Below are 17865 nucleotides of genomic sequence, written 5' to 3'. Positions count from 1 at the left end.
CCCAACAGTGCCACTTTAAGGGGTTGACAAGCACACAGATGTGGAATCAGAGCTCTACAAGTGTATTTACCATGGCATCATCTCAATTCACAGAATTTCTCCCACCAGGTACACAGCAAACGCAGGCAGAGGATGGAGACCTCCAAGTGGAGCTGTGGACAGGGGGGCCCTCACCTGTACTCCCGCTCCTGCAGGATCTCCACGGGGTCGAGGCCCCGCGGCTTCTGGATGGGGGTGATTCGACTCTGTTTCTGGTGCAGCGGCACCATGGGGGCAGGCTGGGCCGGCTGCCCTGGAGACTGCGTCTGGGGTGGCATCACAGGTGAGGCAGCAGGCGGGACAGCAGGGGGAGCAGGTGAAGGGCGACCCGTAGGCTGTGGGGGGATCAGTTTCTGAGGGGTACTGGTAGGGGCAGCAGCATTTGCCATGGGTCCTGGTGGAAGGCAAGAGGGAGGGCCTGTGTTACACTGAGGCCCATTCCAGGGGGTAAATGAAACCCTTCTGAAACCCAGGTGCAGTGGTTCATGCCTATAACCCTAGCACTCTAGAAGGCCGAGGTGCAAGATTGCTTGAGCTCAGGAGTTGGAGACCAGAAATGAGCAAGAGCAAGACCCCATCTCTACTAAAAATAAAAACTAGCTGGGCCTTGTGGCAGGCACCTGTAGTCCCAGCTATTTGGGAGGCTAAGACAAGATCATGACTTCACGGCATAAAAAAAAAGAAAGAAAGAAAGAAAAAAAGAAGAAAAAACAGAGAAAGAAAACCCTACAAGGCTCCTCTATGCCCTGTAGACAAACTCCTTCCCTCCCACATCTCAGGCACCTGCCACAGGTCTCACTCAGGGGTCTCCTGTCTCAGGGCTTAAACCTGCTGGAGATCTCAGTCTCAGCCCCATCACCCACACTCTTCACTAAGCCAAGTCACCCACCTCAAGGAGATGCTCATTCCTGTGCTGACCCTGGGCTTTGTCCGCCTGTGCTGGAGTTCACAGGGCACATTTCCCTGTCCTCCTCTCCTACAGTTCCAAATGAAGCAAAACTCACTCTCCAATACACATTGCTAAATCACAGGCTCCAAGAAGACAGCAAATGAGTCCCTTTCATCCATGGCCTGGACCCAGACAGGAGCCTGAAACACTTACTGAACAAGTACATTTACAGAAGGCCAGGGTTATGAGTGAAGGGTACATACCATCAGAGGAACCCTGTGAACTACCAGGGACAGGAGAGACCAAAAGAGAACCACAGGAAAAAGTACAGGCTTTGATTCAGATTGACTATTCCTTTCTCTAAGTGGGGTCTTCTCAAAGACTACACAACCCAAGTTCACAATGAGGAGTCAGGGCACAGACCAAGACGGAAAGGGAAAGAGACTTACCTTCAGGCCAGGGCTTGGGAGGCCCTCCCGGGGGCTGACCTGGCATCCCGGGGGGTACGCCTGAGGGCCCTGGGGGGGGCATGTTGGGCCCTCCGATACCTACCAACAGGGAGAGAGAATAAAATACATGCTGTGTTTATACCTGCACCAGCCCCATGGGCAGCCCCAGATCTAGGGGACACACACTCATCAACAGACTCCTGGGTGTGGCTCTGGGGGGTAGAGAAGAGCTGGAGAAACAGCATTTATCAGGACCATGACCTGCCCCCTGGGCACCCAGAAGTGCTCGTGGGCCCCATGCAATCCCACAGAGGGGACATGAGCAAGCAGACCTTACCATGAGGCCTGCTATAATTTGGAGGTGCTGGTCCCGGGCCGGGGCCGGGGCCGGGGCCAGGGCCAGGGCCAGGGCCAGGGCCAGGTCCCGTGGCAGACACTGAGGGTGGAGGTAGCGTTGGCATCTGCTGCTGCATCCCAGGCATCGGCCGCTTTCCTTGCACGGCCATCTGCAGGTGGTCAGGCAGTGGCTGCCCCCTAGCCAGCATCTTGTAGGCCATGATCTGAGCCCTGAGCTGGTGCAGCTGGTTCTGGTTAAATGGCGTCGGGCCCCGGTTTTGTTGCCCCAAGGCCTGGGGGTCGGTGCCATCCAATGGGGCTCCTCCTGGCCCTGATGACATCTGGGGGCCCGAGGATGGGCCACTGGCTGGAACTGGACTGGAGGCATGCTCAGAACCACCCAAGGGCGAGGGGTAACCTGCAGAGAAATGCCAGCCCATTGGTCAAATCAACAGCGCAATACCTGTGATTCTAAAGACAGAGATGGTGACCTTTCCTGATATACTTACACCAGCTCTACCCTGACTTCACTCTTGAAAGTTAAATAAGGGGCATCCAGAGGGCACACACTCGGGTCACCTTGGTGGCCTGTATGGATCATCTGGCGCTGCCCACATCTCAGTAAGGTGCTACTGGTTAATGCTGAGCACCAATGCATGAAATCCCAGTTCCCTCCAGGCCGGTCCTCCTCCCTACACACAGGCAACATACACGTCCTCAAGTAGGGCAAGCCTACCACTCATTTCCACTCCCTGTGGAGCTCCTGCACTTCCTGGCCCCGGTGACAGGAAGGGCCTGCCAACTCATCTACTCAATCACTTCTCAACTACCCCTGTACAGAAGAGCCACATGTAGGGCTATGCTCGTTAAGGCAGTCTTGGGCCCCAGGAATGTATACTTCTAGTCACTAGAAATATACCAGTCAACTCCTGGTGACACCAGGGCTCCTGCCCTGCAGATCCCACCCTACCAAACCTGGTCTGTGTTCACTCTCCTTGGGCTGCCTAAGCTGAAAGGGCCAGAAAAGCACCCGACAAACTCAGAAGAGAGAACTCTCTGTGGTGGGGCTGCCCACTTGGCCCAAATGTCCTATATCCTCCCTGAATCCATCTGTGGGAGGTCCAAGGAGGAAAACAGTCCTAGGGTATGGCAAACACAAGTCAAGAAGGGAGACAGAACTGTACCTTGGGAGTGCTGGTCCATGGGGCTGGGTGGGGGCCCCATGCCTGCGTGGCCCCCGGACCGCATGCCCATGCCTTTCATCTGGTTGTAGCGTGGGTCATCTGGCATGCCCTTTTCATGCATTGACTCCAGTGGCTAGGACAGAGACAAGGGCAAGGCAAAGTCCACAAGCAGGAAGAGGAGGCAGCAGAGCAAAACACCACTGAAGAAGTTCAATGTCACTAAGAACAGCCACTCAACCCAACCAAAGCAACTACTAAATCACCAACGCAACCATGTAGCTTGGTTCCAAGGCATGGCCCTCACACCTACTTAAGTGTCAAGGCATACATACAAAATAAATGCCACCCTTGGGCAGCGTCTGTGGCTCAGTGAGTAGGGCACCGGCCCCATATAACAACAGTGGCGGGTTCAAACCCAGCCCCAGCCAAACTGTAACAGAAAATAGCCAGGCGTTGTGGTGGGCGCCTGTACTCCCAGCTACTAGGGAGGCTGAGGCAAGGGAGAATCGCCTAAGCCCAAGAGCTGGAGGTTGCTGTGAGCTGTGATACCACAGCACTCTGCTGAGGGCAACAAAGTGAGACTCTGTCTCTACGTCACACAGTAGACTGGTCTAAAGGCAGAGGTACAGCTGGACCAGGGACCTTGGTGGAAGGAGCACATGTCAAAAGACAGCCAAAATTCCACAAGTAAAGGACACACGTGATAGCTCCTTCTTAGGGAACAGGTGTAGCAGGGACCCTAGACTTCCTGCTCAGCCTCACCAGGAGACTGACCATAAATCTGAGGGTCAAGGACCCTCTTCCTGGGAGACTATAAATCAATGTGGCCTGTTTTAGCTCTTAGTCCAAGCAGCCGCTGGCCTCCAGACCACAGTCCCCCAGGGCCCTGGAGCACCCCATGAGCTACAGAGGTGAGCTGGACATACCAGAGGCCACATGCATTCAGCCTTCTTTTTCTTTTTGTAGAGACAGTCTCACCTTATTGCGCTCGGTAGAGTGCTGTGACATTACAGCTCACAGCAACTCCAACTCTAGGGCTTAAGCGATTCTCTTGCCTCAGCCTCCAGAGTAGCCTGCCAGAACGCCCAGCTATATTTTTGTTGCAGTTTGGCCAGGGCCAGGTTCGAACCCGCCAACCTTGGTATATGGGGCCAACGCCCTACCCACTGAGTCACAGGCGCCACCCACATTCAGCCTTCTTTTAGGGGCCTAACCATTTTTCTTTGTTGATGAAAGAAAAGTTCAGATCCATGTCCTCAAATTTCCCATGCAGATCAAGTGAGGGACAGATTAGGGTCGCTCATGGCTGGCTGTGGGGGCCAGGATGTGCTGCTTACTACTCCTGGCTCAGGACTGGATCATGTGACTACAGGGGGCTCAGGGTCCTCCATGCCTGACCTCTGGGTTCATAGCAGTGAGCTCTGGAATTGGGGTCTGTATCAAGCCAGGTCACCTCTGTCTAAAGGGCTTTCCTCTCTGGCTCTTGGTCCAGAGGCTATCTAGGGTGGGGCAGGGATGAGGGCAGCAAGAAACCTGGCCCACAGCAAGGGACATAGATGCAGGGGCCTAGGGCACTCTACCTTGTGCATCTGGTGCATGTTGTCCTGAGGGTACCCTCCAGGCCCCTGGGTTGGGATAGGGTGTCCTGCTGAGGGCGGCCCAGGGCTGGGCCCCATCATGCTGTGGGCAGAGCCCGGTGAAGGACCTGGACTAGGGCCCAGCATGGCTCCAGGTGAGGGACCTGGGCCCGGGGAAGGTCCCGGCCGAGGAGTTCCACCCAGGGGTGGGTCTGGAGTAGACATCTTCACAGGAGCTGTGGATAGTGGTCTCCTGCTGAAAGAAGTCCTGGTCAGTCTGGGCTTCGTGGCCAATAGCTAGGCGCCTCAGAGACAGCAAAGGAAGACCACACAGTTACATCAGATTCATGACTCCACCAACCAGGAGTCAGGGCCTTTGACCCCTGCCACCCAAATCTTTTCTCTGTGATTGTTCTCAGAGGAAATAATCCATCACAGGCATGCGAAAGCAGATCAGAGTCCCTACAGAAGGGGGCGACAAATATAAAACACAGGTGACACTGCCTCCCCAGGGCCTTTAGCTTCTCTTGTCATCTTTCTGATCACAACAAAGAGGGCATCTCAGGTAGGTGCCAGTTTACCCTTTGCACCCCTCCAATATATGCTGATCTTCTTATCTATCAAAAAGTGAGAGCAGGCCGGACACAGTGGCTCAAGCCTATAATCCCAGCACTCTGGGAGACTAAGGCAGGAGGATCACTTGAGCCCAGAAGTTTGAGGTTGCTGTGAGGTAGACAGATACCAAAGCACTCTAGCCCAGGTGACACAGAGACTTTGTCTCAGAAAAACAAAAACAGAGGCCAGGCATGGTAGCTCACACCTGTAATCCTACCACTCTGGGAGGCCAAGGTGGTAAGACTGAGGTCAGGAGTTCGATACCAGCCTGAGCAAGAGCAAGACCTCATCTCTACCAAAAATAGGAAAGAAAGAAAAAATTAGCCAGGCGGTGTCATGGGCACCTGTCAAAAAAAAAAAAAATCCATAGCTTAAACAGTCTGAGACTGGGGCGGCGCCTGTGGCTCAGTCGGTAAGGCGCCGGCCCCATATACCGAGGGTGGCAGGTTCAAACCCGGCCCCGGCCAAACTGCAACCAAAAAATAGCCGGGCGTTGTGGCGGGCACCTGTAGTCCCGGCTGCTCGGGAGGCTGAGGCAAGAGAATCGCTTAAGCCCAGGAGTTGGAGGTTGCTGTGAGCTGTGTGAGGCCACGGCACTCTGCCGAGGGCCATAAAGTGAGACTCTGTCTCTAAAAAAAAAAAAAAAAAAGTCTGAGACTGTAACTCCATAAATTCAATAACTAATAAACATTTATGTCAAGTGACACTGTTTTTCCATTGAAAGCAGTGAAACCCAAGTTTCCTTTAAAATAAATAAACCAGGCCAGGCACAGTAGTTCACACCTGCAATCCCAACTATTTTTTATTATGTTTTTTTTTTAATTTTTTTTTTTTGTAGAGACAGAGTCTCACTGTACGTACCACCCTGGGTAGAGTGCTGTGGCGTCACACATCTCACAGCAACCTCTAACTCTTGGGCTTACGCGATTCTCTTGCCTCAGCCTCCCGAGCAGCTGGGACTACAGGCGCCCGCCACAACGCCCGGCTATTTTTTGGTTGCAGTTTGGCCGGGGCTGGGTTTGAACCCGCCACCCTCGGCATATGGGGCCGGCGCCCTACTCACTGAGCCACAGGCGCCGCCCTGCAATCCCAACTAATTGAGAGACTGAGGTGGGAGGATCACTTAAACCCAGGAGTTTGAGACCAGAATGAATAATATAGTGAAACTCCATCTCTATTAAAAAAAAAAAAAAAAAAGGTAAAACAAAATAAAATAAAGGGATTTAAGTTTTTTTTTATTTTATTTTTTTGAGACAAAGTCTCACTATGTCACCCTTGGTAGAGTGCTGTAGCATCACAGCTCACAGCAACCTCCAACTCTTGGGCTTAGGTGATTCTCTTGCCTCAGCCTCCCATGTAGCTGAGACTACAGGCACCCGTCACAACTCTGGGCTATTTTTTTTGTTGTTTTTATTGTTGTAATTGCCATTGTGGTTTAGTAGGACCAGGCCAGGTTCGAACCCACCAGCCCTGGTGTAGGTGGCCAGCGCCCTAACCACTGAGCTATGGGCGCCAAGCTGGATTTAAGTTTAAAAAGTAACATGATATAAAGAAAAATATGACACAAACAATGGTACTCTGACATCTCAAATACTTCAACAAGAATATTGAAATGTCTAACGTTTGATGAATATTGCTACAAAGTAAAAAACTGATACCCAGAACTACGACCCAGAATTTCTAATATCCAAAAATTAGCTTAATTTCTCGGTATGCACTATGGTAGAGGTAAAAAAAAATAAATAAAATTAGCTTAAAAAATATATAATTATGTTAGTAAATTACATTTGCCATAAGTCCATGGATTGATAGATTTTATAAATGCTTTCTATGGTTAAGTGTTCAAATTTCACTTGTTCTGTAGTACATGTATAGTTATACGGTCTGCTGTAGCATAAATGTTTGTGTCTCCCCCTAAAATTCTTAGTAAGGCCAGGCATGATGGTTCACACCTGTTATCTTAGCTGAGGCAAAAAAAAATCACTTGAGCTCAGAAGTTTAAGACCAGCCTGAGCCAGAGTAAGACCTGTTTCTACAAAAAATAGAAAAATTTGGTCAGGCATGGTGGCTCACGCCTATAATCCTAGCACTCAGCACTCTGGGAGGTATAGGCAGGTAGATTGCTTGAGATCCGAAGTTCAAGACCAACCTGAGCCAGAGCCCATCTCTAAACATAGCCAAGCGTTGTTGTAGGCACCTGTAGTCCCAGCTACTCAGAAGGCTGAGTGAGGCAAGAGGATCACTTGAGCCCAAAAGTCTGAAGTTTCTGAGAGCTATAAGGCCATGGCACTGTACCAAGGGTGACAAAGACCCCCCCCCCAAAAAATTAACTATGTGTGGTGGTATGCTCCTGTAAGTCCCAGCTACTGAGGAGGCTGAGGCAGGAGGATTACTTGAGGCCAGGAGTTGGAGGCTGATGTGAGCTATGATGCCACAGCACTCTAACTTAGGCAACCAGAATGAGACCCTGTCTCAAAAAAAAAAAAAAAAAAGAAAAGATAAAAGAAAAAAATTAACGTGTTAAAAACCTAATTCCCAATGTCATGAAATTAGGAGGCAGGGCTTTGGGGAGATGACTGGGGGGCGTTAATGAATGGGATTAGTGCCCAAGACCCTTAACCTTCTTCCACAGAAAGACACAATAAGGGCGGCGCCTGTGGCTCAGTGAGTAGGGCGCCGGCCCCATATGCCGAGGGTGGCAGGTTCAAACCCAGCCCCGGTCAAACGGCAACAAAAAAATAGCTGGGCGTTGTGGCGGGCGCCTGTAGTCCCAGCTGCTCGGGAGGCTGAGGCAAGAGAATCGCGTAAGCCCAAGAGTTAGAGGTTGCTGTGAGCCGTGTGACGCCACGGCACTCTACCCGAGGGCGGTACAGTGAGACTCTGTCTCTACGAAAAAAAAAAAAAGAAAGACACAATAAGGCTCTGTGCCTGTGGCTCAAGCAGCTAAGGTGCCAGCCACATACACCTGAGCTGGCAGGTTCGAATCCTGCCCGGGCCCGCCAAACAACAATGATGGCTGCAACCAAAAAATAGCCGGGCGTTGTGGGGGGCGCCTGTAGTCCCAGCTACTTGGGAAGTAGAGGCAGGAGAATCGCTTGAGCCCAGGAGTTAGAGATTGCTGTGAGCTGTGATGCCACAGCACTCTACCTAGGACGAAAGCTTGAGGCTCTGTCTCAAAAAAAAAAAAAGACTGACACAATGAAAAGATGCTGTCTACAAAGAAGCAGACCCATAAGGACACTAAATCTACTGGCACCTCGATCTTGGGACTCCCAGACTCCAGAACTGTGAGGAAAAAATGAACATTGTTTATAAGCCACCAGTCTAAGGTAATTTGTTACAGCAGCCCAAATGGACTAGAACTGGCCTTAGATAAAATTCTCTTTAATTTAATAACCTATCCTGATCATGGAGTGATATGCCCTCACTGCTGATATCTAGAAAACACAAAAAGTATACAGCAACTTAAAATCATTCAAACCCCAGGGCAGCGCCTGGGGCTCATTAAGTAGGGCACCGGCCCCATATACCGAGGGTGGTGGGTTGGAAACTGACCCCAGCCAACCTGCAACAAAAAAATAGCCAGACAGGGCGGCACCTGTGGCTCAGTCGGTAAGGCGCCGGCCCCATATACCGAGGGTGGCGGGTTCAAACCCGGCCCGGGCCAAACTGCAACAAAAAAAAATAGCCGGATGTTGTGGCGGGCACCTGTAGTCCCAGCTGCTTGGGAGGCTGAGGCAAGAGAATCGCTTAAGCCCAGGAGTTGGAGGTTGCTGTGAGCTGTGTGATGCCATGGCACTCTACCAAGGGCGATAAAGTGAGACTCTGTCTCTACAAAAAAAAAAAAAAAAAAAAAAATAGCCAGACGTTGTGGCAGGCACCTGTAGTTCCAGCTACTCGGGAGGCTGAGGCAAGAGAATCGCCTAAGCCCAGGAGCTAGAGGTTGCTATGAACTGTGATACCACGGCACTCTACCAAGGGTGATAAAGTGAGATTCTGCCTAAAAGAAAAAAATCATCCAAACCCCATCAGTCACAGAGGCTAAGCACCGTACCACCTATGCAGAGGGCAAGAAGAAACTTTGGTCTCTTGTCCCCTCGTCCCCAGCAGGGTGAGAGGTCTATGGAAGAGAAAGCTAGGAGGCTCCCAAGGCCCTGAGAATACAGCAGGGTGGCCTGGCCAGGTACCCAGCCAGGCAGGGCAGAGAGCCCTGGTGAAGCAGCTGGGACCCCACCTCCATTCTAGACTATTCTACATGTAGACAGACACACACTCCATGGAATTTCTCAGCACACCCTAGGCAAGCATTCCTTCATATAATCTTACTATGCCTGTTTTTATCATTTAGTAGTCTTTGACACATAAATTCTAATGGCTCCACTGCGCTTCCTCACCCTGATGTGCCCTGTGTTTTTTAATAGCCCCTCTCTTGTGGGGCATGTCACAAATCCGAGATTTGTTTCTGTTGCCTTTTGAAATGAATCCTTTTGCCCCTAAACTTCCTTGTGTACTTCTGGTTGTAAGGATAAATTCTATTGGAAGGCATATCTGATGCTCTCAGAAAAAATATTTTTTGGGTGGAGCCTGTGGCTTAGTGAGTAGGGTGCTGGCTCCATATACCAAGGGTAGTGGGTACAAACCCGGCCCCGGCCAAACAAAAAATAGCTGGACGTTGTGGCAGGCGCCTCTAGTCCCAATTACTCAGGAAGCTAAGGCAAGAGAATTACCTAAGCCCAAGAGCTGGAGGTTGCTGTGAGCTGTGAGCCACGGCACTCTACCAAGGGCGACAAAGTGAAACTCTATCTCTAAAAAAAAAGAAAAAAGAAAAAATACTTTTTTAAATTTGAAAAGTAGGGGCATTTTCAGCTTGGCGCCTGTGGCTCAAGCGGCTAAGGCACTAGCCACATACACCTCAGCTGGCAGATTCAAATCCAGCCCAGGACCCGCCAAACAACGACAGCTGCAACCAAAAAATAGCTAGATGTTGTGGCAGGCGCCTATAGTCCCAGCTACTTGGGAGGAGGAGGCAGGAGAATCGCTTGAGCCCAGGAGTTGGGGGCTGCGCTAAAGCCATGATGCTACAGCACTCTACCCAGGGTGACAGCTTGAGGCTCTGTCTCAAAAAAAGAAAAAAGAAAAATTGGGGCATTTTCGTAGATACTAAAGCAAAACCCGAAAACTACTATTAATACTTTATTACAGGCTAATGGCTGATCAAAGGAAGAACCAGATAACTCAGCAGGGCAGGAGCCAGTGGCTGGCACTCCAGCCAATCTGGAAACAACAGACATAGTGAACAAACCTGAACAAACCTCAACGAGCTACAATGAAAAAATGTCTCCCCCACCCCGGCCCTGATTGGTGCCAGGGCTTTATTAAACCTAACAAAGGTACCAAGAATTCATGTCTCATATCTTCAGCTAACCAATCCCTTCCCCACAAATCAAAAACCCAATAAGCTCAGGAAAAACTAAATGCTTTAAATAGTTTATTTGAACAGCCAGGCACAGTTATTCACACTTGTAATCCCAGCAATTTGAGAGGCCAAGGCAGGAGGATCCCTTGAAGCCAGGAGTTTGAGACCAGCCTGAATATCATGGCGAGACCTCATCTACAAAAATATAGAAACACACTCCACACACTACAGGCAGGAAGCTGAGCACTGAAGAGATGGCCAGGACAAGGTGGAGGACACCAGCTACTCAGCACTCCCCTCTGGGTTCTATGTTCCCCTCAAGGTCACTCTCCAGTCCCCCAGAGCTACAATAAGTTAGGGAAAAGGACAAGCAAGCCATATACTTTACAGACACTGCATCATTTGTTGCTGATAGCTTCTTCCTCACATGTAAGTCTTCATACTAAGTCCAGCAAACTGAAACTGACAGCAAAATATAATCCAGGCCATCTGGGGCAAATCATGTTTTCCCTCTATGAAGGTGAACAAGCCAGTGAGCACACACAGGCAGTGAATCTGAAGTTATAGCTCTGCTCACTGTACTTTACACTTAATGGTGGAAGTTCTTCCCGTCAGATCATAGGATGCTGTCACCTCCTTCAGGAAACAGCTTCAACTCACAGCAGTGCTAACTTTGTCAATGACACACACAAGCTCGCTAAAGATGCTACCTCAAAAAAGATTTTGTGCCTGAATGTGGTAACTCTGCTTTTGAGAAGCATGGGCTTTTCTGAGAGGCGTTTTTTATTTTTTTTTTGTTGAGACAGAGTCTTCCTCTGTCACCTGGTCTGCAGTGCAGTGGCATCAGCCTAGTCCACTGAAACGTCAAACTCCTGGGCTCTTGCCTCACTCTCCTGAGTAGCTGCGGACTTTAGGCTTGTGTCACCACACCCAGCTAATTTTTTTATTTTTCTTTTTCTTTTGAAACAGAGTCTCACTATGTTGCCCTGGGTAGAGCGCCATGGCATCAAAACGCACAGCAACCTCAAACTCTTGGGCTTAAGCAATTCTCTTGCCTCAGCCTCCCAAGTAGCTGGGGCTACAGGCACTGCCACAACGCCCAGCTATTAATTTTTCTGTTTTTTGTAAAAACAGGGTCTCGATCTTACTCAGACTGGTATTGAACTCCTAGGCTAAAGTGATCCTCACACCTCAGGCTCTCAGAGTGCTAGGATTACAGGCGTGAGCTACTGCACCCCAGCCATAAGAGACTTTTAAAAATGATATCTACCAGGACTGGGCACGGTGGCTTACGCCTGTAATCCTAGCACTCTGGGAGCCCGAGGCTGGTGGATTGCTTGAGCTCACAGGATCAGCCTAAGCCAGGGTGAGACCTCATCTCTAAAAATAGCCAGGTGTTGGCCGGGCATGGTGGCTCACGCCTGTAGTCCCAGAGCTGTGGGAGGCCGAGATGGGTGGATTGCCTGAGCTCAGAGGTTCAAGACCAGTATGAGCAGCAGTGAGCCAGAGTAAGACACCGTCTCTACTAATATCAAAACCAGCTGGACACTGTGATGGGCGTCTGTAATCCCAGCTACTGGTGAGGCAATGGGAAAGAGAATAGCCAAAGGAAGAACATTAAAAAAAAGAAGAAAATTGGGTGGCACCTGTGGCTCAGTGAGCAGGGCACCGGCCCCATATACCGAGGGTGGCGGGTTCAAACCCAGCCCCGGCCAAACTGCAACAAAAAAATAGCCAGGCGTTGTGGCAGGCGCCTGTAGTCCCAGCTACTTGGGAGGCTGAGGCAGGAGAATCGCCTAAGCCCAGGAGTTGGAGGTTGCTGTGAGTTGTGTGATGCCACGGCACTCTACCGAGGGCAATAAAGTGAAACTCTGTCTCTACAAAAAAAAAAAAAAACTAGGGCAGCGCCTGTGGCTCAGTGAGTAGGGTGCTGGCCCCATATGCCGAGGGTGGCAGGTTCAGGCCCAGCCCCGGCCAAACTACAACAAAAAAATAGCCGGGCTTTGTGGCGGGCGCCTGTAGTCCCAGCTGCTTGGGAGGCTGAGGCAAGAGAATCACGTAAGCCCAGGAGTTAGAGGTTGCTGTGAGCCGTGTGACGCCGCGGTGCTCTACCAGAGGGCGGTACAGTGAGACTCTGACTCTACAAAAAAAAAAAAAAAAAAAAAGAAAATTCTTCTTTTTTGTTGTTGAAAACAACAACAACAAAAAGTACTTCAAACAAAGAAGAATGAACAAGCAAGCTGAAATTTAAAAAAATTAAAAAAAAAATAGCCAGGTGTTGTGGCTAGCATCTGTAGTCCCACATGCGCAGGAGGCTGAGGCAAGAGAATCGCTTAAGCCCAAGAGTTTGAGGTTGCTGTGAGCTGTGACACCACAGCACTCTACCCAGGTTGACAAAGTAAGATTCTGTCTCAAAAAAAAAAAAATGTTATCTGTTCCTGCAGCTAAGACTATGGTGAAGTGGAAAAGTATGCTGGGCTACTGTCAGCAAGCTCATTTCGGGCCTGAAAGCTCCCTTACCAGAATTACAGTAAAAAGTTGTGGTGCAGATACCATGCAAAACCACCCTGAGCACTTAATAGCACATACCCAGGCTGCTGCCAACTGTGCTTACAAGAACTAGCTGACCTAAAGCATCACAGCAGAGAACAGGGAGCAGCTCTGCGGTCTTTGGTCTAATATCGAGGAAAGCAGCATTGGATTTTATTTACTTTCACTGAGTTGTAGGTGTCCTGGTCACAGAATGGTAGGTGAACAGCCTGCAGAATCCTAGAGCAGACAGGACACAGCACTTCTAACCCCTAGGCCCTGCCCAGTATCATCACTCCAGGGAAACCACTATTTTGACTATCACTATAGATTAGTTTCACTTGTAACTAAACTTCAGCTAAAAAAAGATCATACAGGATCATTTTACTTGTATCTAGTAAGAGTCATCCATGTTGCATATGACAATCATACATTCTTTTCACCTATCCATTTTCATTTTCACAGCCATTGTGACATCAGGTTTTAGCCAGCACAAATGAAGTTGCTATCAACAATAGTACCTGATAGGGCGGCGCCTGTGGCTCAGTGGGTAGGGCGCCGGCCCCATTTACCGAGGGTGGCGGGTTCAAACTCAGCCCTGGCCAAACTGCAACAAAAAAACAGCTGGGCGTTTTGGCAGGTGCCTATAATCCCAGCTACTCAAGAGGCTGAAGCAGGAGAATCACCTAAGCCCAGGAGTTGGAGGTTGCTGTGAGCTGTGACGAGACCGTACTCTACAGTGGGGAATAAAGAAAGACTCTGTCTCTGGCGGGGCCTGTGGCTCAGTGAGTGGAGCGCTGGCCCCATGTGCCGAGGGTGGCGGGTTCAAACCCAGCCCTGGCCAAACTGCAACAAAAAATAGCCGGGCGTTATGGCGGGCGCCTGTAGTCCCAGCTGCTTGGGAGGCTGAGGCAGGAGAATCGTGTAAGCCCAAGAGTTAGAGGTTACTGTGAGCCGTGTGACGCCACGGCACTCTACCCGAGGGCGGTACAGTGAGACTCTGTCTCTACAAAAAAAAAAACAAAAAAAACAGTACCTTATGGACACACACACTTATTTTCCTTGGGTGTTCAAGAGTGGAACCCGTGGTCACAGGGAGGCATAAATTTAGCTTTGGGTGATATTGCTAGTTATCCAAAATGATTGTACAATCTACACACACTGCCCCACCCCCAAACAGTGGGAGAGCACTCCTGTTGCTCCACTTCCACACAAATACTTGGTGCTGTCAGTCTTTATAATTTTTAACCACTCTGGTGAAAGCATAATCATATCTTATTATGGTTTTCATTTGCATTTTCCTCATGACTACCAGCGTTAAGCATCTTTCTGTATGCTTACTTCCTTCTAGATATCCACTTTTATAAAGTGTGTAATTTTCTGCTGATATTTTATGGAGGATATGTAATTGCAATTCCCTTCTAAACCAGTCTCTGACCTGCCTTGGCAGTATTTTTTTTTTTTTCATAGACAGGGTCTCACTCTATTGCTCAGGATGGAGTGTAATGGCACAATCTTTAGTTCACTGTAACCTGGAACAACTGGACTTGAGCAATTCTCCTGCCTCAGCCTCCCCTATATGTGGAACTATAGGCACATACCACTACAGTCAGCTAATTTTATATTTTTTTAAAGATGGGGTCTCACTATGTTGCCCAGGCTGCTCTTGGACTCCAGGGCTCAAGCAAACCTCCCACCTCAGCCTCCCAAAGTGTTGGGATTACAGGTGTGAGCCACTGTACCAGGATACCTTTGTACTCTTAATGGAGTCTCATGATGAAGAGAAGTTCTTTATTTTAATGATGGCCAATCCATCAAGTTTGTTCTTTGATAGGCCAGGTGTAGTGGCTCACGCCTATAATCCCCACCGTCTGGAAGGTTGAGGCAGGTGTATCGACTAAGCTCAGGAGTTAGAGACCAGGAGGCTAAGGCAAGAGAATGGCTTGGCCAAGAGTTTGAGGTTGCTTTGAGCTATGATGTCATAGCACTTTACCCAGGGTCACAGAGTGAGACTCTCTCAAAAAAAAGTCTTTGATGGTTAATGTTTTAGGGGCCTTACCTAAGAAATCTTTGCCTACTTCAAGGCCATTAAGATACAGGAAAGGAGGGGATAATTCCGAATCCAGAGGGATTATTGAGTTGCGAGTTGCCTTCACCTCCTAATGACTTACAACTGGTGAAGATGTCTCACTAACAAAGAAATTATGAGTAAATCAGAGAAGGGAAGCAGGAGCCTGGGCCCACTTGGAGATAACTCTCTGAATTCACCCACTGGGCCCTCAACTGCCGCACTAGGATAGGGACTATCACTGGCCTTGCTGACAGAGGTTTTTCTGAGCCTCAGAGGCCACACAGTGGGTTAGTGGAATAGCTAAGGCCACAAGACCAAGCCCAAACTGAAACACACTACCATGGAACCTGGACTCCGAACATGAACTCTGTGGCTTTGCTGGATAAATTCCCCAGTACTCTATTTCCTCCCTGTAGGTTAGATCAGACACCCACGTCCTCCTCAAAGGTGGCAGCATCAAGTGAGCTAACACATACAAAATGCTTCCACTTAGGAAGTACCTACTATTCTGCTTCCCTCTCCTGTCAGGTTTACCAAACAGTTGTTCAGTGCTTGTCAGGTCTGTACTAAGAGTGTCACACAAGTCCTCCCATCAAACCCAGGAAGTAAGGGCTCCTTTACCTGCAGAGGTGAGTAAACTGAGTCATAGAGCATTCTGGAGAGCTTCCTTTATAAACTTAGCCTCCCCCCAGCACAAACCTCCAGGGATGCCCCTGCCCAGCAGTGGCCAGGAACAACACACTGGTGTCCCCTTCCGGGATGCAGAGGCTACACAAGGCAGAAGCAGCTAGCTAATGTGCACCACAGCTGCAAGGAACAAACAAGGACACACTGTTAATGGTGACATGCACATCCAGGCAATCAATAAGTATGAAATTGAGCTACTACAAACACTTCTTTACCCTCCTGGCTCCCACTGTCACAAACATGGTGTTCTTAGCCCTCATCAAACTGCTTCTGGAAAAAAAAAAAAAACACAGAAAAACAAAGTGCTCCTTGCCAGCTGGCCCCTACCTGAGGGCTGGGGTGGGCCCAGCCTTGCTGAGAGTTGGGGAAGGTGTGGGGCCAGGTGCCACCTTGCTCTGAGATGCCAACACAGGAGGGCCCAACAGGCTCAACCAGGGAACAACCACCTCCCACCCTTCCTCCCCCATCACCAAACACCCCTGGCCTGTCTATACAGGAAACTAGTAAGTTAACATTTTCAGCAAATGCCATCGGTTCCATGGTCATCTCTAAGGCCTCTTTCAGGTGGCTTCATGGTGCTATCTAGATTTGGTTGTGAGGCCCTGTATGACAAGTCACTAAAGGCCAAGTTCATCACACCCAAGCAGATAAGAAAAGCAAAGGACAAGGAGACCTAGGGCTGAGAACAGCCAGCACGTGTTGGGGAACCAAATCCAGGCATGTGCAGCCCTTGGATCAGGTCCTCTTCGTACACAAGGTCAGCCACAAAGAGGGAACATAGCCTGGGAGGAGGCCAGAAGTGAAACTACTTACTCTAGGACAAGAACCTAAAGGCTAAAAGCTAAGACAGTCAAATCTCCCGGAAGCCACAAGATTAAAAACAGGCTCCCAGGGCGGCGCCTGTGGCTCAATGAGTAGGGCGCCGGCCCTATATGCCGAGGGTGGCAGGTTCGGACCCAGCCCCAGCCAAACTGCAACAGAAAAATAGCCGGACGTTGTGGCGCGCGCCTGTAGTCCCAGCTGCTCAGGAGGCTGAGGCAAGAGAATCGCGTAAGCCCAAGAGTTAGAGGTTGCTGTGAGCTGTGTGACGCCACAGCACTCTACTCCAGGGCGGTACAGAGTATGGAAGTGACATGACTGTAACACCTCAATTTCTTTGAGAAGCCCCCAACTGCCCAGTGATCAGAACCCCCACACAATCCATGCTGCAGAAATCTTGGCACCTTTGGGAAAAAACAAGATAGCTCTGAACACATAGACATGGAGGATGGTCCAAAGTAAGGTGGGCTTGACCCAAGCCCCATTTTGCCACAAAAAAAAAAAATCAATATACACATATCACTCCATGCACAAAAGCCAGTCCAAAGAAACAGGCACCAAACTGCTATAAACACAGCCCCATGTTGGGGAAACTTTCCATACCACAGATGCTGGGTGTTTTTTGTTTCTGCCTAATTTTTTCACAATAAGTATCTATTACTTTTATATTCAGAATTTTTTTTTTTTTTTGAGTTAGCTGCTGCCCACGCTGGAGTGCCACAGTATCAGCCTAGTTCATTGCAACCTCAAACTCCTAGGGGGGTTCAAACAATTATCCTGCCTCAGCCTCCTGAAAGCTGAAACTACAGGTGCCTACCATGACACCTGACTAATTTTTCTATTTTAAGTAGAGATGTGGTCTCACTCTTGCTCAGGCTGGTCTCAAACTCCTGAGCTCAAGTGATCCTCTTACATTGGCCTCTCAGAGTGCTAGGATTACAGGCTCTATATTCAAATTCTTAAAAAAAAGTTTTTTTTAAGTAAGCCAGGCGTTGTAGTGGACACCTGTAGTCCCAGCTAGTTGGGAGGCTGAGGCAAGAGAATCACATAAGCCCAGGAATTGGAGGTTGCTGTGAGCTGTGTGACGCCACGGCACTCTACCAAAGGCGATAAAGTGAGACCATTTCTACGAAAAAAAAAAAAAGAAAAAAACTTTTTTTTGGGGGGGCGGTGCCTGTGGCTCAGTCGGTAGGGCGCCGGCCCCATATACCGCGGGTGGCGGGTTCAAACCCAGCCCCGCTGAACTGCAACCAA

The 17865-nt window shown here is 49.5% G+C and overlaps 1 protein-coding gene across 13 annotated transcripts in view; it reads right to left on the bottom strand.

Annotated features, from left to right (window-relative positions):
• The window catches only part of SMARCA4 (SWI/SNF related, matrix associated, actin dependent regulator of chromatin, subfamily a, member 4), a 114474-nt gene that overhangs the window by 83563 nt on the left and 13046 nt on the right, over positions 1-17865 (bottom strand). For 9 of the 13 annotated variants that reach the window (XM_053583228.1, XM_053583219.1, XM_053583224.1 and 6 more), the window contains exons 2-6: positions 4478-4727; positions 2898-3030; positions 1715-2131; positions 1378-1476; positions 175-433 (exon numbers count right to left, since the gene is read on the bottom strand). In XM_053583228.1, coding sequence (XP_053439203.1) covers positions 175-433; positions 1378-1476; positions 1715-2131; positions 2898-3030; positions 4478-4699 — 1130 coding nt within the window. In that variant the 5' untranslated portion in view covers positions 4700-4727. Of the gene's footprint in view, positions 1-174; positions 434-1377; positions 1477-1714; positions 2132-2897; positions 3031-4477; positions 4731-15804; positions 15822-17865 lie in introns of those variants that run through there. The other 4 variants (XM_053583220.1, XM_053583226.1, XM_053583232.1 and 1 more) reach the window with 2 other exon arrangements.

This window comes from Nycticebus coucang, chromosome 3, assembly GCF_027406575.1.
Source record: "Nycticebus coucang isolate mNycCou1 chromosome 3, mNycCou1.pri, whole genome shotgun sequence".
In the NCBI taxonomy this organism is placed as follows: domain Eukaryota; kingdom Metazoa; phylum Chordata; class Mammalia; order Primates; family Lorisidae; genus Nycticebus; species Nycticebus coucang.
The sequence above is the reverse complement of the archived record's forward strand: the minus strand, read 5'-3'. Positions and strand labels throughout refer to the sequence as shown.